Here is a 23,716-nt window from a genome sequence, read left to right on the forward strand (position 1 = left end):
ATAAAATAAGTAATATTATTGGTAATTAAATTATTACTTTTATATAATTAAATATATAAAATTATTAATTTTTTTTAGCCCATAAGACTGGCCCGTCCCAACCCACTGATTTGGTGGGTTGACCCATCTAGGCTTGGTTTAAATATGAACCTAAATTTTTATGGCCCAGCTCATCTCATATTAAATGAAAAAAGGGATGACCCAATGGGCCAGACCCATTTTGACAGGTATAGTAATAACAAGATCAATGATAAATTTTCTCATTGGTTGAGAAGTCTTCCACAACTACAAGTTCTTGTACTGGGTCGAATAAATTCCATGGTTCCATTTGTGGCCTTAGGTCTAGTCGTTCTTTCTCTAAAATCCAAATTTTTGATCTCTCAAATAATTATTTTACTGATCCACTACCTGTTCAATATATAAAAAATTTTTGAAGTTATGATAAATATCAGAAAAGATGAACGTGGAATGTCATACAGGGCGGTGCATGGATATGGTGGCCATAGCTATTTTATTGGATTTACAATAAAAGCATTAGAGATTGAACTGATGAAACTTTTCATCATTGACTATAGCTATTCTATTTGAATTGCAATAAAACGAAAAGAGATTGAATTGGAGTAAATTTTCATCATGTTAATGAGCATTGACCTCTCAAATAATGAGTTTCAAGGTGAGATTCCAGAGGTTATTGGAAAGCTTAACTCACTCAAAGAGCTTAACCTTTCCCATAATAACCTTAGTGGTTGTATGCCCACATCAATGGGCAATTTGACATCACTTGAGTCACTGAATCTCTCTTGGAACAAGCTTGTTGGGAAGATTCCTACACAATTGGCTAGTTTGGGTTTTCTTGAAGTGTTAAACCTTTCACAAAATCAGCTTGTTGGACCTATACCTCAGGGCAAACAATTCAATACCTTCGGCAATGATTCCTATGTTGGTAACTTGGGACTGTGTGCGTTTCCATTGTCAAACAGATGTGACAACATTGAGGGACCCTTTTTTCATGAGGAAGCAGATTCTGAATCTGAATTTGAGTGGAAAGTGGCATTGATGGGTTATGGAAGTAGACTAGTGTTTGGAATATCTGCAGCATACATCATATTCACACTTGGAAAACCCAAATGGCTTGTATGGAAGGTTGAAAAAGCAGGCTACAAATTGAAGAGATAACTGAGAGAAACGAAGGAAGTTGTGAATTAGTAAGGATGGTTGTTGAAGTCCTTTTTTTCTTTTTCTTCCTAGAATAAATTTTCTTTTCATGGTAATGTAATCGTAAGCATGTTATTGATGTTTTATGGAATTTAAATTTGAATTTTGTATCCCTTTTTACAGATTTTGACATGGAATTCTAGTTGAATTCACTGCCCTTCTATATCTTTCGTCTGTAAGCTATATGAACATATTAATATTTATACATAGCAGAGCCTAGTAAGGTATGAGGAAAACTAAAAATTTATCAATTTGATTTTAGACGAGAGATAAGAGAGAAAAGAAGGCAGAGGAAAGTTCATCTGTACATATCTCAAGAAAAGAATGGGAAAAACACAAAGTTGGTAATCTTCCAACTTGGTGATTTCCTTCAGTGTTTCTGTTTATTCTCAAAGTTGCTTTCCTTCAGATTTGCCTTAGAAGACTTAGAAAGTCTTTTGCTTTTCATCAAGAGAAATGGTCTAAATATTAGGTATTGGACATCCTTATCAACCATCATTCCTTTAATTGGTACAACATATACATAATTAGTAATTGCTTTTGGGTAGTTTCATTGATGATGCGAAGACGCTAGCTCCAGCATTCAGGTCTTCTTGCTTATCTCTTCCTTTTTATTATCGTAGTCAACACTGCAGACTTCACTTTTATGGATACTTCTGTAATGTTTCGGTTACTGCACTTCTGAGGCATAAACGTTTTTTCTTTCGTTCAGCAATAAAGTCAGCAGAAAATCATACTTTGTATCACAGAATTTACAGAATGATTTGAGAAAACTAATTTACAGCTAAGACTGACACAATAATATGTACCATTGAGGTATTTTCCATTAATGTAGATCCAAAGGGATCAATCATTTGGTCAAGAACTAGCCAGGGAAAGGAAATTTCTTGCTTTGATTCAAAGTTTCTTTCTTCCAAATTTTCATTAGAAGACTTAGAAAGTCTTTTGCTTTTCATCAAGATATGGTTTAATTATTAGGTATTGGACATCCTTATCAACCATCATTCTTTTAATTGATACAACATATAATTAGTATTTGCTTTTGGACCAAATTGGTCTACAAATTGTTAAAAATACTTGAAAGTTGAAATGGATGTACTATTGAGAATCAAACTTTAGATAGTAAGATATAGCATAAATAATAAACAAATGAAAATAAGTGTGAACATGAAGACAGACCTCCGAAGGTGATTATCTATTTCTCACTCTACAGCTATGTAAATGCCATTGACAATTCAAAATTAACTCTGTTGAAGGAAATTCTAACTAATGCAAGATGGGTTTCACGTTTATAGACCTGTTGAAATCAGAAAAAACATGAGCAAGCTTCCTTGGAGGAGTTTTAACCTCAGGCCGAAGCCCATAGGACATTACTTGCCTAGAACATCTATTACTTTTTGTATACGAAAATGAATTCTTTTATATAATGAATAAATTAATTAATAATTAAAACCAATTGATTGTTTGATTCAGAGTGTTAAACTAGAGAAAATTTCACTTGTATATATGCACTGCACATGCATCTTCATCAATTAATTTCACACTTTGTTTAAGAAATAGTAGCCTAATCTCACCCAATATACATGTATAAGTGAAGTAAAACAAATTAGGCATTTTCTTGGTTAATTGATTGTTACCCAAATATTGAGAAACTCTGCTTCAAATCCAATTGATGAAACTGCAGAGAAAAGTTTCAGCAAAGTCTTCTTTTTCTTTGGAATCTCTGTTTTTTTGTATTTTTGTTCAGTGGAAGACAAGGGCCCAAACATCTTTTGCCTTATGGAACTTTTGGCCTCACTTTTTCTTCTCTTATTTCTTTCTTTCTTTCTATATTTAACAAGTAATTAGCATCAAGAAGTGGAATCAGCACATAAAAAATTGTAATGGTAACAAAACTTTCAAAAGGAAAAAGTTAGAGAGACTCAGTAAACTAATTTATGTTGAAAACACTGATGTGAAGTTGGGGTTCATGTAATGTAGGCCACATAGTACTTTTTCATGCACGTATTTCACGTAAAAATGGTAAAGCGTGATACACGACCGTCCATTACTTATGTGAAAGCAAATCATACCAAGAATAAATTGAAACATGGAAAGATCAACATGTTAATCAGCATAGAGTTTTCCAAACGATTGGTATCTCCAAAAGCAAAAATGGTAGCTCCAACAGCATGAAGTGACAAAGAAAATTTCACTCGCATTCACTGCACGTGAACCTTCATCAATTAAGTTCACACTTTGTTTAAGAAATAGTAACTTAATCTCACCCCATACACATATATAGGTGAAGTAAAACAAAGACATTTACTTGGTTAATTGATTGTTAGCCAAATATTGATTGCTATGTGAAAGCAATTATGCCACTAATAAATTAATACATGGAAAGATCGACATGTGAATCAGCATAAAGTGGTATCTCCAAAAGCATAATGGGGTAAAAAGCAAAAATGATAGCTTCAAAAGCATAGAGTGGCAATATTGAGTCTTTATTTATGTATATTTGTCTCCATCCTCTTTAATCTGCAGCTGTAATCATGTGAGATTATCATCTTTTTTATATTCTTTCATTATATTTCGTTAGAAATTGAACAAAGTGGAGTTAAAAGTTACTCTCTATTTTAGTTCAACATGTTCTTGAGAAAATGAATATTGTCTAATATGAACTCTAACAACCCTGTTTCTGTTTCATCAGCTAAATAGATTATATGGTTTGCCACAATTTTTGAGAATGATATAACCAAATTAATTTACAGCTGTGGGGTTGTTAATAGTCAGGAGTCCTTTAGTCTTTTTGCATCTGCTCCCTCTCTTTGGGCTGCAGTTCTTTCTGTAACTATCTCCTTTTCAATGAAATTTATTGAACTGCTGAGCAAAAATAATAATAATAATTTACAGCTAAGTAGCAGACAGTAGAAGACTAAAATAGTAATAAGGAGCATTGAGGTGAGGTTTGTCACATTAATTTTATATAATTTTCTCTCCTTGATATACATCTCTCAATAATTTAGTCTTAGATATTCTTTGTTATGTCTTGGGTCATTGAGACAATTTGAATAAGAAATAAATTATCTTTCAAGTGTTGTTTACTCTGAAACTTTGAACTAGCAGCAGACTACTTGTCTCATGCCTTGTTGATGATTGCCTTTAACTTTGTTAGTCATCAATTATCCATCAAACCATGTCCCTAGACTCCATTCGCTTTTGGTAGCTTCATTGATGATGCAAAGAAGCTAGTTCCAGCATTCAGGTCCTCTTCCTTATCTCTTATTTTTTACTAGCGTAGTCAATACTGCAGATTTCAATTTTGCGGATACTTCTGTAATGTTTCAGTTACTGCACTTTTGAGGTATAAACTTTTTTTCTTTCATTAATACTTCAGCAACAAAGTCAGCAGAAAATCATACATCATATCACTTAATTTACAGAATGATATGAAAAAACTAATTTACAGTTAAGTAGCAGATAATAAAAGACTAACACAATAATAAGTATCATCGAGGTGTTTTCCATTAATGTAAGATCCAAAGGGATCAATCATTTTCTCAATTACTAGTAAGGGATCCAAAGGGAAGCAAATTTCTTGCTTTCTTTCAAATTTGCATTAGAAGACTTAGAAAGTCTTTGGCTTTTCATCAAGATATGGTTTATATATTAGGTATGGGACGTACATCCTTATCAACCATCATTCCTTCAATTGGTACAACATATATAATTAGCATTTGCTTTTGGACCAAATTGGTCCACAAATTGTTAAAAAAACTTGAAAGTTGAAGCGCATGTACTGTTGAGAATCAAACTTTAGACATTAAGAAATAGCATCAATAATAAACAAATGAAAATAGGTGTGAATATGCAGACAGACCTTTGAAGGTGATAGTCTATTTCTCACTCTATTGCTATGTAAATGCCATTGATAATGCAAAATTGGCTCTGTTGAAGGTAATTCTAACTAATGCAAGATTGTTTTCATGTTTATAGACCGGTTGAAACCAGAAAAAACATCAGCAAGCTTCCTTTGAGGAGTTTTAACCTCAGGCCGATGCCCATAGGACATACTTGCCTAGAACATCTATTGCTTTTTGTATACGAAAATGAATTCTTTTTTATAATGAATAAATTAATTAATAAAACCAATTGATTGTTTGATTCAAAGTGTTAAACTAGAGAAAATTTCAGATGTATGCACTGCACATGCATCATCATCAATTAAGTTAACACTTTGTTTAAGAAATATTACCCTAATCTCACCCCATATACATATACAAGTGAAGTAAAAACAAAGGGCATTTACTTGGTTAATTGATTGTTAGCCAAATATTGTGAAACTCTGCTACAAATCCCTATGAATAATTGACGAAACTGCAGATAAAAGTTCCAGAAAAGACTTCTTTTCTTTGGAAATCTCTCTGTCTCTCTTTATCTTGAATGCAGAGACTTGATAAACTAATTTGTGTTGAATGCAGTGGAAGGTGGGGTTCGTGCAATATATAGGCCACATAGACTTTTCCATGCAAGAATGGCAAAGAGTGATACACAACCCTTCTTTACTTATGTGAAAGCAAATAATGCCAATAATAAATTGATACATGGAAAGATCGATATTTGGATACAAACAAAGGTTTCCAAACGATTTGGTATTATTCAAAAGCAAAATGGGGTAGAAAGCAAAAATTGAGTCTTTATTTATATATATTTGTCTCTATCCTCTTTAATATGCAAATGTAATCATGTGAGATTATCCTATTTTCATATTCTTTTATGCTATAACCATGGTTAAAATTGCTACTCTTAGAATTTTTTTTTTTTATATATTTGGAGAAGTGAGATTTAAATTCTATTTTTTTTTTTTGAGAGGGAGATTATTCTCTAACCAATGAACTAAATGCTCAACTGTACTCTTAAAATCTTCCTCATTCATTTTTTATTAAATTAATTTTTTTGAATAAAATTTAATTTAATTTAATTCTAGGTTAACTCTGCTTTTGTTAATATTGTGCAATATGAACTCTAACAACCCTGTTTCATCAGCTAAATAGATTATACAGTTTGCCACAATTTTAGAGAACGTTATGACAAGTCTAATTTACAGCTAAGTAGCAGACAGTAAAAGACTAAAATAGTAATAAGTGATAGGTGAGGTGTTTCTCATTAATTTGTTTAATTTTCTCTCCTTGATATACATATGTCAATAATTTAGTCTTAGATATTCTTAGTTTGGGACTTTCAATTTATTAATAATTGCATTTGTGAAAAAAAAAAAAAGAAAGACAGAAAAGGGCTTTTAAAGTTTAGGGCTTCCTGTTTGTTACACCATTATTTGCCAGGGAAGAAAATTCCTTCAGCCATCACTCTATTAATTGGTACTTAAAAAGGCTCCATGGCCAACATACTTTAGTCTTTGCTTTTGGACCCCAATACCAAATTCACTCTTTTGGTCTACAAATTGTTAAAACTTTTGAAAGTTGAAATGCATAAATAATAAACAAATGAAAATGAGTGTGCACATGAAGACTTGCTCGATCTGACATGCCATCAATTATGAACTTCGAAGAAACAGTACGAAAGTTTGAATAAAATTATGAACTTGGAACATACAGATGCTGCCATTTGTTTGACATTGCTTTGACTGGGCTGCTTATAAATACTCATCTATGTCTTCTCACCGTTCATATCAATCATACCATACCCTTATTATTCAATTTCTCTTCTTAATAAAGATGTGCTGCTTACTGAGACCCTTTCAGCTCCTCTACCTTCTTTTGTTCCTCCTCAATTTTCAACCTAATCTTTCATCTTCTTCTTCTTCTTCTTCAATAACACAGTTGTGCTCTCCTGAAGAAGCTGCTGCATTGATCCAATTCAAGACCTCTTTTTCCATTGATGAATCTTCTTCTTGGTGGTGCGATTATTATAGCAAAATATCTTATCCCAAGACAAATTCATGGAAGGAGGGTTTAGATTGCTGCTCATGGGATGGGATCACTTGTGATAACGTCAACGGTCAAGTGATTGGCCTTGACTTGAGTTGCAGCTGGCTATATGGCAGCATTGCTTCCAACAGTAGTCTTTTTCATCTTCGACACCTGCAGAAACTCAACCTCGCCTTCAACTATTTTAATTTATCCAAGATGTCATCTAAGTTTGGTCAGTTTGCAAGTCTAGAGTATCTCAACCTCTCTGAAGCATACTTCAGAGGACAAGTCCCATCCCAAGTCTCCCATTTGTCGAAATTGGTTTCACTTGATCTCTCTGGGAATTATATTCAAACACTTGACAAACATACTCTGAAAGGACTTATTGAGAACCTAACAAAGGTGAGACAACTTGTTCTTGATGATATCAATATGTCTTCCATTAGTTCTAATGCCTTGATGAATCTATCCTCATCTTTAAGGATTCTTAGTCTCGTTGGTTGTGGATTGATAGGAAAAATCCCAGAAAATATTTTTCACTTCTCACAACTCCGTTTTTTAGGCTTGTCATATAACTATTTTAGTGGACAAATTCCATCCTCACTTACAAACCTAAGACATCTTGAATTCTTATACATTTCTAATAACCAACTAGAGGGTTCCATTCCTAATGAGGTAACTGCCTTTCCTAATCTAATCTCTCTAGACTTATCTTTTAATTTACTCAATGGAACACTTCCATCATGGTTGTATACAGTTTCCACATTGAAGCACATAGCTCTTGAGAATAACAAACTCAGTGGTGATATCAAGGAATTCCAATACAACTCATTAGAAGAGATCTCTTTAGGGAATAATAAACTCAAAGGTCCTATTCCATCTTCAATATCCCATCTTGTGAACCTTACATTTGTCGACTTATCAAATCTAATTGGTATTGTAGAGGTTGACATGTTCTCAAAACTCCAAAATCTCCAAGTCCTAGACCTTTCATATAATAGTCTATCCTTAAGCTCTAATGGTGTTAGTGCTAATTATACATTGCCAAATCTTCAAGGTTTATATTTGTCTTCTTGCAATGTCAGTGAATTTCCTCAATTTTTAAGAGGTTCAGAATCTTTAAAACGTTTAGACCTTTCCAACAATAGAATTTCTGGGAAGATACCCAAGTGGATGTGGGATGTGGGAAAGGACTCTTTGTGGAACTTGAATCTATCTCACAACTCTTTGACAGATTTTGAGCAAATTCCATGGAAGGAAATTGAATATCTTGACCTTAGCTCCAATTTCATTCATGGAGATCTTCCGATTCCACCTTCAACAACAATGGTGTTTTTAATCTCAAATAATAGTTTGAGTGGAGAGATCCCTTCTCTGCTATGCAATGCAAATAACCTTGAATATCTTGACTTGTCTCACAACAACTTGAGTGGAATTATTCCACAATGTTTTGGAAACTTAAGCCGAGGCCTTTTTGTGTTGAATCTACAAATGAACAAGTTTCATGGACCCATTCCTTCGGTTTTTACAAAGGGATGTCCTTTGTATTATCTCAACTTAAATGGCAATCAATTAGAAGGACCTTTACCACAAGCCATCGTTAATTGTAGACGGTTGGAAGTGCTAGATCTTGGTAACAACAAGATCAATGATACATTTCCTTATTGGTTGGAAAGTCTTACACAACTACGAGTTCTTGTGCTGTATTCGAATCAACTGCATGGTTCTATTCATGGCCCGTGGTCCAGTCATTCTTTCTCTGAAATTCAAAATTTTGACCTGTCAAGTAATTATTTTACTGGACCACTTCCAGTTAAATATATAAAAAATTTCAAGGTTATGATAAATCTCACTGTAGATGAAAGTGAAATGTCATACATGGGGACGGGGGGTCGTGCTCCTGGTGACTTCTATGGTTATTCTACTAGAATTGCAATAAAAGGACAAGAGATGGAATTGGAGAAAATTTTCTCCGGGTTCACGAGCATTGACCTCTCAAATAATGAGTTTCAAGGTGAGATTCCAAAGGTTATTGGAAAGCTTGACTCACTCAGAGAGCTTAACCTTTCTCATAATAACCTTAGTAGTTGTATCCCCACAACAATGGGGAATTTGACAGCACTTGAGTCGCTGGATCTCTCTTCGAACAAGCTTGTTGGGAAGATTCCGGAGCAGTTGACTAGTTTGGGTTCTCTTGAAGTGTTAAACCTTTCACAAAATCAGCTCGTTGGACCTATACCTAAGGGAAAGCAATTCAATACCTTTGGTAATGACTCGTATGCTGGTAACTTGGGATTGTGTGGGTTTCCATTGTCAAAGAGCTGTGACAACACTGAGGCACCCATTTTTCCTGAGGAAGCAGATTCTGAATTTGGATTTGAGTGGAAAGCGGCATTGATGGGTTATGGAAGTGGACTAGTGTTCGGAATATCTGCAGCATATATCATGTTCACACTTGGAAAACCAAGATGGCTTGTAAGGATGGTTGAAGAAGTAGGCTACAAATTGAAGAGATATCTCAAAGGACGAAAGAATTTGTAAATTAGTAAGGAGACCTCATCTGTTGCTGGTGGATGGAATGGTTTGTGTTCCTTTTTGTTGTTCCTTTTATGTTCAGTCTGATTTTCTTTTCTTGGTTGTGTTTTGTTTTGTCTTGCACCTTGTCTTCTCTTCCAGGGGTTGTATCATGTTTTTAGGTTGTTTGCTATAGGGGATGTCCTGTTTTTGGTCTAGTATGTTGCTTGGCTGTTGCTTATAGCCATCCAAATGCTTGTTCTCTTCTCTTTTGTTCACTAGTGCTTGTTCCTGGTTGATAATGAATTCTACTTTTCAGAAAAAGTAAGGATGGTTGTTGCAGATTTTGTTTTTTTTCTTTCTAGAATAAATTTTCTTTCACGCTAATGAAATTGTAAGCCTGTTATTGATGTTATATGGAATTTAAAATTGAATTTTCTATCCCTTTTACAGATATTGACATCAAATTTTAGTTGAATTCACCGTGTTTAAATAATTTTTTTTTTAATGTTTGGAAGCAGCAAATATCATGATCACACTTGGAAAACCAAGATGGCTTGTAGGGATGGTTGAAGAAACAGGTTACAAATTGAAGAGATATCTCAAAGGACGAAGGAATTTGTAAATTAGTAATTAAGATGGTTGTTGCAGACTATGTTTTTTTCTTCCTTGAGTACATTTTCTTTCATTGTAATGAAATTGTAAGCATGTTATTGATGTTTAATGGAATTTAAAGTTGAATTTTCTTTTGACATGGAATTTTAGTTGAATTCACTGCCCTTCTATATCTTTAGTCTGTAAGCTATATTAACATATAGTACTAATACATATTATCAGTATGCAACCTACCTTTGATATTTGTTTTTTCATTAAACCACATGAGTTAAAAAGAGCAATGAATTAGCTTTTCTGCTATCTTATAGTCCTAGATCAGGGCACTAGCAGGATAGAAACAGGGAAGGAGAAGACTTGATTTGATTCGGAAGTTTAATCGAAAGTTTAATTGATTTGATTCGAGACTTGATGGCATATAATTCGAGACAGGGACCAACAGAGGAGAACAGCAGCAAGGCAACGCTGATGTTATTAATTCATTCATCAATTCATCATAAACTTTGTACAGCCTAGGGATATATTAATACACATTATCACACCAAACACTTAGTATCATGTCAAGCATGCACAACACCACGTAATGGCTAAAAATTAGGTATTGGATATCCTTATCAACCATTATTCTTTTAATTGGTACAACATATATAATTAGTATTTGCTTTTGGACCAAATTGGTCTACAAATTGTTAAAAATACTTGAAAGTTTAAATGGAATGTACTAAGGAGAATCAAACTTTAGACTGTAAAAACTAGAAGAAATAATAAACAAATGAAAGTAGGTGTGAATATGAGGACTGACCTCAAAAGATGAGTGTCTATTTCTCACTCTATTATGAGAGGGTACTATAAATTTAAACTAAATTTAATTCTCATATTCATAATTGTTATATTTATCACTACAAAATAAAAAAAAAATCCCAAATTGAATTACCCAACTAAAATGTTTTATATATGAAAACAAAAAATAAATAAACATTATAATATTTATTCGTCAATTGTTTTGCTCCTTGCAATGGGGAAATTTTATTTAACCACTAATGAAAAAAAAAGTGGAAAAATTGAGTCTTTATTTATATATATTTGTCTCTATCCTCTTTAATCTGGAGCTGTAATCATGTGAGATTATCCTATTCTTATATTCATTCATTAGATTTCGTTAGGAATTGAACAAAATGGAGTTTAAAGTCACCCTGTTTCATCATGAGCAAAATAGATTTTATGGTATGCAACAATTTTAGGGAATGATATGACAAAATTAATTTACAGCTAAGTAGCAGACAGTAAAAGACTAAAATAGGAATAAGTAGCATTGAGGTGCTTTCCATTAATGTGGATCCAAAGGGATCAATCATTTGCTCAGGTACTACCCAAGGAAGGAAATTTCTTGCTTTGATTCAAAGTTACTGTTTTTTCAAATTTTGATTAGAAGACTTAGAAAGTCTTCTGCTTTTCATCAGGAGAAATGGTCTAACTATTAGGCATTGGACATCCTTATCAACCATCATTCTTTTAATTGCCACAGCATAATTAGTATTTGCTTTCGGACCAAATTGGTCTACAAATTGTTAAAAAACTTGAAAGTTGAAATGGATGTATTATGGGTAAGAAATAGCCAAAACATTATACAAATGAAAGTCTATTTCTCACTTTATTGCTATGTAAATGCTATTGATAATGCAAAATGGGCTCTGTTGAAGGAAATTTTAACTAATGCAAAATTGGTTTCATGTTTATAGACTGGTTGAAACCAGGAAAAACATCAGGAAGCTTCCTTTGAGGAGTTTTAACCTCAGGCCAAAGACCATAGGACTTTACTTGCCTAGAACATCTATTACTTTTTGTATACAAAAATGAATTCTTTTATAAAGTAAATAAATTAATTAATAAAACCAATTGATTATTTAATTTAAACCAGAAAATTTCAGATGTATGCACTACACATGCATCTTCGTCAATTAATTTCACACTTTGTTTAAGAAATTTTACCCTAATCTCATCCCATATACATAAATGAAATAAAACGAAGGCATTTACTTGGTTAATTGATTGTTACCCAAAAATTGTGAAACTCTGCTACAAGTCACTGCGCCCAATTGAAGAAACTGCAGAGAAAAGTTTCAGCAAAGACTTCTTTTCTTCGGAATCTCTTTGTTCTTTTTTTATTGTTATTATTTTTCTTATTTAAATCCTTGGTGGAGGACAAGGGCCCAAACATAATTTGTCTCAAGTGCAGAGACCTGGTAAACTGATTTGTCTTGACTGCAACGGTGTGAAGTGGGGTTCATGCAATATATAGGCCACATAGAGTTTTTCGTACAACTATTTTACGTAAGAATGGCCAAGCGTGAAACACGACCGTCCTTTAGTTATGTGAAAGCAAATCATGCCAATAATAAATTGATACATGGAATGATTGATATCTGAATCAGCATAAAGTTTTTCAAACGATTTGGTATCTCCAAAAGCAATATGGGGTTAAAAGCAAAAGAGAGTCTTTGCCCTAATTCTTATCAACCATGGCGAAACATAATTAGTATATGCTTTTGGACCAGGTCGGTCTACAAATTGTTAAAAAACTTTAAAGTTGAGAGGGCACTCTGATTGAAACTTACAAAGATGACTTCCAACTCAAAAAGCTAAGTTAATACTCTCAATTTTAGAGGATTGTCACTAACAAATTGAATCCAAATTGAATTTACCTTTTGGCACCAATGCTGCCATTAGTTTGCCTTTGGTTTGACTGGGCAGCTTATAAATAGTCATCTATGCCTTCTCACCATTCATAACTATCATATCATACCATTAATTTTCAATTTCTCTTGCTAAGAAAGATGTGGTGCTTACTGAGAAGCTTTCAACTCCTCTTGTTTCTTTTGTTCCTCTTAAATTTTCAAGCTAATCTTTCATCTTGTTCTTCTTCAACAACACATTTGTGCTCTCCTGAAGATGCTGCTGCGTTGCTCCAATTCAAGAGCTCTTTTTCCATCAGTGAAGTTTTATCTTGGTCTTGCGATGATGCTGGCACTAAATCTTCTCCCAAGACAAATTCATGGAAGGAGGGTTCAAATTGCTGCTCATGGGATGGGATCACTTGTGATAACATCAACGGTGAAGTGATTGACCTTGACTTGAGTTGCAGTCAGCTATATCGCAGCATCCCTTCCAATAGTAGTCTCTTCAATCTTTCGCACCTACAGAAACTCAACCTAGCCTTTAACTACTTTGACTCTTCCAAAGTGTCATCTAAGTTTGGCGGGTTTGCAAGTCTAGTGTATCTCAACCTCTCTGGATCATGTTTTGCAGGACAAGTCCCATCCCAAGTCTCTCACTTGTCGAAATTGATTTCACTTGATCTCTCTCAGAATTATGATCTAACATTTGACAAACATACTTTGGGAAGACTTGTTGAGAACTTAACAGAGGTGAGACAACTTTTTCTTGATGATATCAATATGTCTTCTATTAATCCTAATGCCTTGATGAATCTATCCTCATCTTTAATGACACTTAGTCTCCGGAGATGTTATTTGCGAGGAAAATTCTCAAAAAACATTTTAAGATTCCCAAAAAACATTTTTCTCCTGCCAAACCTCAAGTCAATCTATTTAAGAGGCAATCAAAACCTTGCTCTCGATTTTCCAAAGTTGAACAAGAGCAGCAATCTCGAACTTTTAGATTTATCAAACACTTCTTTCTCTAGAGGATTGCCTGACTCAATTGGGAATCTTGTTTCTTTGAAGCATTTGCTTCTTGACCATTCCAAGGTTCTAGGGTCAATTCCAAGATCATTGGGGAACCTAGTTTTGTTGGAGTATTTAGATCTTCGAGGATCCACCTTTTCAGGATCAATTCCAAGATCATTGGGAAACCTCTCGCAACTCAGTTATTTAGACTTGGCATTTAACAATTTCAGAGGTCAAATTCCATCCTCACTTACAAATCTAAAACATCTTGAAATTTTAGACATTTCTTATAATCAACTAGAGGGTTCCATTCCTGATGAGGTATCTGCCTTTCCTAATCTAATCTCTCTAGACTTAGGTTCTAATTTACTCAATGGAACACTTCCATCATGTTTGTATACAATTCCCACATTGAAGGACATATTTCTCTATGAAAACCAGCTTAGTGGCGATATCAGGGAATTCCAATACAAATCACTAAAAGGGATAAATTTTGGGAATAATAAACTCACAGGTCCACTTCCATCTTCAATATCCCAACTTGTGAACCTTACTATTCTCGTTTTATCATCAAATAATCTATCATCAAATAATCTAAGTGGTATTGTAGAGCTTGACATGTTCTCAAAACTCCAAAACATCCAATCCCTTGATCTTTCATATAATAGTCTATCCTTAAGCTCTAATGGCACTGGTGCTAATTATACATTGCCCAATCTTCAATATTTACAATTGTCTTCTTGCAATGTCAATGAATTTCCCCAATTTTTAAGAGGTTCAGAAGGTTTGAAATATTTAGACCTTTCCAACAATAGAATTTATGGCAAGATTCCTAAATGGATGTGTGATTTGGGGGGTTACTATTTGTGGTACTTGAACATATCTCGCAACTCTTTGACAGATCTTAACCAATTTCCAATGGAAGGAATTCTAGCCCTTGACTTAAGCTCCAATTTGATTCACGGAGATCTTCCCATTCCACGTTCTTCGAGTGCTAGTATCTTTTTGATCTCAAATAATAGTTTGAGTGGAGAGATCTCTTCTCTGATCTGCGAAGCAAGTTCTCTTGAATACCTTGACTTGTCTCACAACAACTTGAGTGGAACTATTCCAGAGTGTCTTGGGAATTTCAGCAAAAGCCTTTCAATGTTGAAACTACAGATGAACCGATTTCATGGAATTATTCCTCCAACTTTCATAAAGGGTTGTCAATTGAAGAATCTCAACTTAAATGGCAATCAATTAGAAGGGGCATTAACACAATCCATCTTTAATTGTAGAGATCTGGAAGTGCTAGATCTTGGTAACAACAAGATCAATGATACATTTCCTCATTGGTTGGGAAGTCTTCCACGGCTAAAAGTTCTTGTACTACAATCGAATCAATTCCATGGTTCCATTCATGGCACTAGATCCAGTCGTTCTTTCTCTAAAATCCAAATTTTTGACCTTTCAAATAATTATTTTACTGGTCCTCTACCTATTCAATATATAAAAAATTTCAAAGTTATGATAAATATCGGAAAAGATGAAGATGGAGTGTCATACTTGGGGCTGCTGGATTTTTCTGGTCACTTCTATAGCTATTCCATTGGAATTGCGATTAAAGGTCGAGAGATTGAATTGGAGGAAATATTTGTCATGTTCACAAGCATTGACCTCTCAAAAAATGAGTTTCAAGGTGAGATTCCAAAGGTTATTGGAGAGCTTAACTCACTCAAAGGGCTTAACCTTTCTCATAATAACCTTAGTGGTTATATCCCAACGTCAATGGGGAATTTGATTAATCTTGAATGGTTGGACCTCTCTTCAAACAAGCTGGTTGGAAAGATTCCAGAGCAATTGCTGGATCTGACATCTCTTTCCTTCTTAAACCTCTCCATGAATGAACTAGTTGGGCCAATTCCTCGAGGCAAGCAATTCAACACGTTTGAAAACAGCTCTTATGAAGGGAATGATGGATTATGTGGTTTTCCACTCACAAGAAGTTGCAGCAACAACAAGTCGCCTCAACCACTAGCACCTTCAAACTTACTGGAAAAAGATGATGGCTCAGAATCTAACATTGCTTTTGGGTGGAAAGTAGTGTTGATAGGTTATGGATGTGGACTATTGTTTGGATTAGCTGTGGGATACGTTGTTTTTCGAACTGGTATGCCAGAATGGATTGTAACTTTGGTTGAAGACCTGTATCCTAAGAGGCGAAGAAAGTCAAAGATTGGCAACCGCAGTGGTGGAAGAAGAAGAATCTAGTCAGTGCAAATGATGTTCAAGGATTTGTGTTGCAGTTGTCTCTTTTCTGGTAGTGCAGTCTGTCAAGTGTGTTTGGCCATGGTGAAGGTATGTCTTTGTCTTTATTATTGCGTCAATTGTCTGTCTTTTATTGAATTTAATAATGTATTGAAGGATCTCTTCTAAGTGTTGAAATGTTTGTATGGTTTCAGCTATTTATGTCTCCATCTATCACTTTAGTTTCAATTCTTCCTACCTCCTATATAAAATCTCTGTTACTGCTCTTCAACAAAAAAAGAAAAAGAAAAAGAGAAAATCTCCTCTTTGGCAATCTCTTTAACCTATTATAGAAAATAATTTGTTGTTCAAGAGTTATACGGCTGAAATTGAATATTTCCCCTTTACTCTACCAGAACTTTTCTTGGTTGATTTTAGCTGCCTAAATTATGAAGCAATTAAATGAATCAGTTGATATTTAAGTTGAATGCCTCAGGCAACAGGACTGTACAAAAAATTAATAAATTTGTATATCTTAATCATGGATTTACATGTATATTAGTAAATTTTACTAATCTTATTCCAGCAAGTGACAAAAAGTACAAGTTGCAGTCAAGCATTCTTAATTCTGATCGACAGCAAACAACCAGTCATGCTATAAAAAATATACCCTGCTTTCCATATCCTGATTACTTGTAAAGCACATTGAAGAAATGAAGAAACTAGCAACATTCTTACCTCGAGCAGCTTAATGAAAATCAGACAAAAGGTTGAAGCTCGATTTGTTGTTCAAAAGTTGCTTTAACAAAGAGTGGCATGTCTGTGAAACAGAGATTCTACCATAGTGTTATTGGCTAAGGCATTGATTCCAAAAAGCACTGTCAACATGAAAGCTGCGTACTGCACAAGGCGATGAAGTATATTTAGTAGGTTCAGAAGAGAAGTAAAACAAGAGGAATTTATAGTTCCATCCCAAACATCTCATTTTTTTTACTTGAAAGTTCATAACATGATTGTGGGGATGATGTGACAATGCAGATAAGCATTTGTAAGCTAACATGCATGTCCTTTTTTTTTCTTTTTTTGATGAAACATGCCAGCAAAAATCTGTTTCAGTATTTCTACCAGAAAATTCAGAATTCTTAGCATTGTTCTCCTCTTTTGTGTAGATCATCTTGATAGTACAGAACCCAACTTTCTGGTTTCAAATCACTAGGCAATCTGATTAGACAATCCGGGTATGGACATGCTCTGTTAAAGGAAATTCTAACTAACGCAAGATTGGCTTCATGTTTATGTTTGTGATCCTAAACATAATAACCTCTTCTCCATAAGATTTCAAGAAATTGAATCTTTATACACAAATTGAAAGCAGAAAATAGATCAGCCACTAGTGGATTATGACAATTTGGAGATGTATGCATATACATTATCAGATCCCTTTGAGAAGCAGGTTATGACAATTTGGGATCATAACAGAGACACAATTTCAACAACTATAAAGCAACAATACCCGGGCAGTTCATCAGAATTGTTGACAACATTAATATTGTGAGACACCTAGCTATAATTCGACTCCTGGAATCACCACATAGAAAATTTTAATGGTGACAAAACCTTCAACAGCAAAGATACAGAGACTTGGTAAACGAATGCACTGACGTGAAGTTTGGGTTCTGCAAATATCTTATCTTTTCTATTAGCACTAATCAATACTGCAAATTGCACTTGTTGTGGAGAATTCTACAATGGTAAGGACAATAATTCTTTTGCATATTTTTCTTTCCTCAGTTTCCTATGACATTAATACTCTTTCCTTTTGTTTTATATTTATTTTAGTATTTATCATGGCACCTTCGTAGCAATAATTTGTGTAGACCAACATGAATAAATACAACATGATTTTAGTATGCATAAATCATTTTTCTCCAATCTCAATATTATGGATTAATTATTTAATTGTCATGAGCCTTCATTATCATACCTTTTAATTGGAGATCCCCACTTTGCAATTGGAAAATTTAGGGAAAAAATGCACAACTAAAATTTTCCACACAATTATTTCAACACGTTGAAGAACATTAATTTATAGAATTAATAAAACTTATCAATAGACATCAAATATATTAAAAAATATGGTAATGATAATTGAATAATATATAGGAGTCTTCAATTCTCTAAATGCCAATCTAGTTGACCAACTAGATGATAGGAAAGTATATCTGTAAACAAATCGAAAACGAAGGTTTTCATGTTGAATTCAAATCCAGCACTCTCTCAAACTCAATTATCAAGGAAAGAAAAAGTAGAAAGCTCCTTAGAGACCACTTGCATGTTCCTCCAAAAAGCTCTTCGTGGCTGCTATCAATAATTTATACTAGTAATTAATAAGGAAGATATTGTTGATGAAGTTTACAATAACACCTCAATGCTCGTGGTAGTCCACAAGATGGATTGGCTCTTCTTGTGCCCGTGTTATCAAAAAAACTAATTTTGCTTTTATTCTTCCATGGAGTTTTTTTGTTGGGGATCAACCCTCAATCTCTTTGTTGGGGAATAAAGAAGGCAGGATCGAACAGATTGCCAACAGGGGAAGGGAACGCTTGATGGCTTTAATATTTAGTTAAGCAGCAGAAAACTTTGCAGAGGAGACAAGAGATGATGGGACAGTTTGAATAAGAAAAACATTATTATTCAACTGTTGTGTACTTTGAAACTTTGAAGCAGCACAGGAAAAAGTCAGAGAGATTTGGTACGCGAATTTGTCTTGAATGCACCGATGCGAAGTTGGTGGTGTATCAATGGGCGGATCCCATGTCCCTACACCCTCTTTGCTTTGAGGCAGCACTCAGGCAGGTGTACTCCATATTATCATAAAGTTTGTGCATATATGGAATCATTTTGTATATTCTCTCTAATTGAAATTCTAAATGGTAGGATTCCAAAGATCAACCTGATTCATCACTCAAATACTCTCATAATGCCAACTTCAACTTCAACCACAAGTTTATATATGAATGCTAAATTATTTATACATTCTTTATATGTATATACAGAGTGAAAAATAAAATAAAAAGTTATATTTCTGAATGAATCCGTATATGAACTAAACCAGTAAATTATAAACTTTATGCTGTTACCACTTGGCACCAATGCTGCCATTCGTTTGACATTGGTTTGAGTGGGCAGTTTATAAATACTCATCTATGCCTTCTCATCACCACTCATATCAATCATATCATACCATTATTATATTCCATTTCTCTTCTTAAGAAATTAAGATGTGCTGCTTACTCATCAGATCCTTTCAACTCCTCTACCTTCTTTTATTCCTCCTCAATTTTCAAGCGTATCTTTCATCTTGTTCTTCTTCAATAACACAACTGTGTTCTCCTGAAGTAGCTGCTGCATTGATCCAATTCAAGACCTCTTTTTCCATCATTAAAGACTCATCTTGGAAATGCGATGAATCTTATCCTAAGACAAATTCATGGAAGGAGGGTTCAGATTGCTGCTCATGGGATGGGGTCGCTTGTGATAGCATCAAAGGTCAAGTGATTGGCCTTGACTTGAGTTGCAGTCAGCTATATGGCAGCATCCCTTCCAATAGCAGTCTCTTCCATCTTCCACACTTGCAGAAGGTCAACCTAGCCTTCAACGATTTTCAGTTTTCCAAGATGTCGTCTAAGTTTCGTCGGTTTGCAAGTCTAGTGTATCTCAACCTCTCAAATACATACTTAGCAGGTCAAGTCCCATCCCAAATCTCCCACTTGTCGAAATTGGTTTCACTTGATCTCTCTGGGAATTATTATCAACCACTTGACAGACATACTTTGGAAGGACTTGTTCAGAACCTAACAGAGGTGAGACACCTTTTTCTTAATGATATCAATATGTCTTCTGTTCATCCTAATGCCTTGATGAATCTATCCTCATCTTTAAGGACTTTTAATCTCAACTATTGTGATTTGCGAGGAAAATTCCCAAAAAACATTTTTCATCTGCCAAACCTCAAGTCACTCTATTTAGCAGACAACATAAACCTCACTCTCTATATTCCAAAGTTGAACCGGAGCAGCAATCTTGAAATTTTAGATCTATCATTTGTGTCCTCTTCTATGGAATTGATGGATTCGATTGGGAATCTAGTTTCCTTGAAGCATTTGGTTCTCTACGGGGCCAACTTAATGGGATCAATTCCGAGACCATTGTGGAATCTAGTTTCCTTGGAATATTTAAATCTTGGTAATTCTAACTTATCAGGATCTATTCCGAGATCATTGAGGAACTTCACCCAACTCTGTTATTTAGACTTGTCAGGGAATTATTTTAGTGGACAAATTCCATCCTCACTTACAAACCTAAGACAGCTAGAATTCTTATCCATTTCTCATAACCAATTAGAGGGTTCCATTCCTGATGCCCTTCCTAATCTAATCTCTCTGCATTTATCTTTTAATTTACTCAATGGAACACTTCCTTCATGGTTGTATACAGTTTGCACAATGAAGCAAATATATCTCAACGATAACAAGCTCAGTGGTGATATCAAGGAATTCCAATGCAAATCACTAGAAAAGATCTCTTTAGGGAATAATAAACTCAAAGGTCCTCTTCCATCTTCAATATTCCAACTTGTGAATCTTTCTACAGCTGACTTTTCACATCTAAGTGGTATTGTACATATTAACATGTTCTCAAAACTCCAAAATCTCCAATACCTTGATCTTTCATATAACAATCTATCGTTAAACTCTAATGGTACTAGTGTTGATTATGTATTTCCAAATCTTAGGTATTTGCTCTTGTCTTCTTGCAATGTCAATGAATTGTCCCGATTTTTAAAAGGTTCAAAAAGTTTGCAATATTTAGACCTTTCCAACAATAAAATTTATGGCAAGATTCCTAAGTGGATGTGGGATGTGGGGAAGGACTATGCTGCACTTGAATTTATCTCACAACTCTTTTACAGATTTTGAGCAAATTCCATGGAAGGGAATTGCAATTCTTGACCTTAGCTCAAATTTCATTCATGGAGATCTTCCGATTCCACCTTCAACAACATTTGTCTTTTTTATCTCAAATAATAGTTTGAGTGGAGAGATCCCTTCTCGACTATGCAATGCAAATTCCCTTGAATTTCTTGACTTGTCTCACAATAACTTGAATGGAATTATTCCACAATGTTTTGGAAATTTAAGCCAAAGCCTTTCAGTGTTGAATCTACAAATGAACAACTTTCGTGGACTCATTCCTCCAGCTTTTACAAAGGGATGTCAATTGAAATATCTCAACTTAAATGGCAATCAATTAGAAGGGCCTCTACCACAAGCCATCTTTAATTGTAGAGGTTTGGAAATTCTAAATCTTGGTAACAACAAGATCAATGATACATTTCCTCATTGGTTGGAAAGTCTTGCACAATTACGAGCTCTTGTGATGCATTCAAATCAATTGCATGGTTCCATTGAAGGCCCCCGGTCCAGTCGTTCTTTCTCCAAAATTCAAATTTTTAATCTGTCAAATAATTATTTTACTGGTCCACTTCCCGTTAAACATATAAAAAATTTCAAGGTTATGATAAATCTCACAAAAGATGAAAGTGTACTGTCGTACATGGGACTGTATGGTCATTCTTTGGTTGACTTCTATAGCTATTCTATTGAAATTGCAATAAAAGGAGTAGAGATTGAATTGGAGAAAATATTCATCGGGTTGACGAGCATTGACCTCTCAAGTAATGAGTTTCAAGGTGAGATTCCAAAGGTTATTGGAGAGCTTAACTCACTCAAAGAGCTAAACCTTTCTCATAATAACCTTAGTGGTTGTATCCCAACATCAATGGGGAATTTGGCAGCAATTGAGTCGCTGGATCTCTCTTCAAACAAGCTAGTTGGGAAGATTCCTTCAGAGTTGATTAGTTTGAATTTTCTTGAAGTGTTAAATCTTTCACAAAATCAACTCGTTGGACTTATACCTCAGGGAAACCAATTCAATACCTTCGGCAATGATTCCTATGCTGGTAACTCGGGATTGTGTGGGTTTCCATTGCCAAAGAGCTGTGACAACACTGAGGCATCCGTTTTCCATGAGGAAGTAGATCCTGAATCTGGATTTGAGTGGAAAGCAACATTGATGGGTTATGGAAGTGGACTAGTGTTGGGAATATCTGCAGCATATATCATGTTCACACTTGGAAGACCCAAATGGCTTGTGAGGATGGTTGAAGAAGCAGGCTACAAATTGAAGAGATATCTCAGAGGACAAAGGAATTTGTAAATCAGTAAGGAGCCCTCATTTGTTACTGGTGGATGGAATGGCTTGTGTGCCATTTTGTTGTTCGTTTTATGCTCAGTTTGGTTTTCTTTTCTTGGTAGTGTTTTGTTTTGTCTTGCGCCCTGTCTTCTCTTCTAGGGGTTTTATCATGTTTTCAGATTGTTTGTTATAAGGGATGCCCTGTTTTTGATCTAGTATGTTGCTTGGCTGTTGCTCATTGCCATCCAAATGCTTGTTCTCTTCTCTATTATTCACCAGTGCTTAGTCCTGGTTGGTAATGAATTCAATTTTTGGTTTAGTAAGGATGGTTGTTGTAAACTCTGTAGTTTTTATTCCTAGAATAATGTTTCCTTCATGCTAATAAAATTGTAAGCCTGTTATTGATGTTTATGGAATTTAAAGTTGAATTTTCTATCTTTTTTACAAATTTTGAGATTGAATTTTAGTTGAATTCACTGCAGTTAAATCGTGTTTTTCTGTTAATGTTTGAAGGCAGCAATCAGAAAGGATAGCATAGAAAATGGTCTTATGATTAAAACTGGAGCAAATGGAAGCTTTTAATTGCCCTCAACTTTTGCCCTTTCACGTAGTACAGTCGGCAAGCAGGAGAACTTAACAGCATCTAAAAGTCAATGTTTTGATACCTGACACTTGGTTACCTTCTTAATCAAGTTAAGCAAACCAAAGGAAGAAATCAGCATCACTTGCTAAAGTCATCTAGGCTGGCAATTCCTTCATCACAAGCAATTTTTGCTTTACTTTGCTTAATCAAAGATTTTGCTTATATTTTGAGGAACTGAGCTTTGCTTAGTAAACTCTAGGTGCTTTAAACTATCCAGCTGCCAACTTGGCTTAACCTCGGACCATTTTGAGAACAACACTACGCATAGTTACCAAATCTAGTCGCCATTGCTTAACACTTACAACTTTGACTGGCCATTACCAATGGAGCCAAAACTTTCCTATAACTTCAGTTGTTCATGATAAAACTCTCGTTCTTTTCAAATTCTATTCATGATTCATCCTTCTACTAGTTTATTCAGTTGGACTAGAGTTGTTCTAATGCCAAATTCAAGTCATATTTTCTGCATTTAGATTTTCTTTTTGCCCTCACCATCATGCTAATTATTTCTTCACCTTCCTTTTCAAAATGAATTGAGATCCTCCCCAACGCAAACTTATTTGTCCATAAATAGTATGAAAATGTACCAAAGGTTATAGCAGGCTGCGGCATCACAAAGCCATTAATACATATTATCGCACCAAACACGT

The 23,716-nt window shown here is 34.6% G+C and overlaps 5 protein-coding genes across 5 annotated transcripts; all 5 read left to right on the forward strand.

Annotated features, from left to right (window-relative positions):
* On the forward strand, positions 640 to 1,176 carry LOC108662689 (receptor like protein 30-like). Its single transcript, XM_018124148.1, has one exon. The coding sequence runs from the start codon at positions 640 to 642 to the stop codon at positions 1,174 to 1,176; it is 537 nt and encodes a 178-aa protein (XP_017979637.1).
* Positions 6,933 to 10,298, forward strand: LOC18593335 (receptor-like protein 12). Its single transcript, XM_007020507.2, has 2 exons — positions 6,933 to 9,708; positions 10,163 to 10,298. Exon 1 carries the CDS (start codon positions 6,933 to 6,935, stop codon positions 9,666 to 9,668), a length of 2,736 nt encoding a protein of 911 aa, XP_007020569.2. The 3' UTR covers positions 9,669 to 9,708; positions 10,163 to 10,298.
* LOC18593337 (receptor-like protein 12) lies at positions 13,088 to 16,192 on the forward strand. The gene has a single exon (XM_007020509.2). It carries the CDS (start codon positions 13,088 to 13,090, stop codon positions 16,190 to 16,192), a length of 3,105 nt encoding a protein of 1,034 aa, XP_007020571.2.
* LOC108662690 (probable leucine-rich repeat receptor-like protein kinase At1g35710) lies at positions 19,450 to 21,147 on the forward strand. The gene has a single exon (XM_018124149.1). The coding sequence runs from the start codon at positions 19,450 to 19,452 to the stop codon at positions 21,145 to 21,147; it is 1,698 nt and encodes a 565-aa protein (XP_017979638.1).
* On the forward strand, positions 21,785 to 22,447 carry LOC18593338 (receptor-like protein 12). The gene has a single exon (XM_018124150.1). It carries the CDS (start codon positions 21,785 to 21,787, stop codon positions 22,445 to 22,447), a length of 663 nt encoding a protein of 220 aa, XP_017979639.1.

This window comes from Theobroma cacao, chromosome 7 (genome assembly GCF_000208745.1).
Source record: "Theobroma cacao cultivar B97-61/B2 chromosome 7, Criollo_cocoa_genome_V2, whole genome shotgun sequence".
In the NCBI taxonomy this organism is placed as follows: Eukaryota; Viridiplantae; Streptophyta; class Magnoliopsida; order Malvales; family Malvaceae; genus Theobroma; species Theobroma cacao.

Bases quoted from the DNA above. Each gene is read 5' to 3' on its own strand.
- LOC108662690 (XM_018124149.1), top strand. From the start codon at position 19,450: ATGTGCTGCTTACTCATCAGATCCTTTCAACTCCTCTACCTTCTTTTA.
- LOC18593337 (XM_007020509.2), top strand. From the start codon at position 13,088: ATGTGGTGCTTACTGAGAAGCTTTCAACTCCTCTTGTTTCTTTTGTTC.
- LOC108662689 (XM_018124148.1), top strand. From the start codon at position 640: ATGAGCATTGACCTCTCAAATAATGAGTTTCAAGGTGAGATTCCAGAG.
- LOC18593338 (XM_018124150.1), top strand. From the start codon at position 21,785: ATGGGACTGTATGGTCATTCTTTGGTTGACTTCTATAGCTATTCTATT.
- LOC18593335 (XM_007020507.2), top strand. From the start codon at position 6,933: ATGTGCTGCTTACTGAGACCCTTTCAGCTCCTCTACCTTCTTTTGTTC.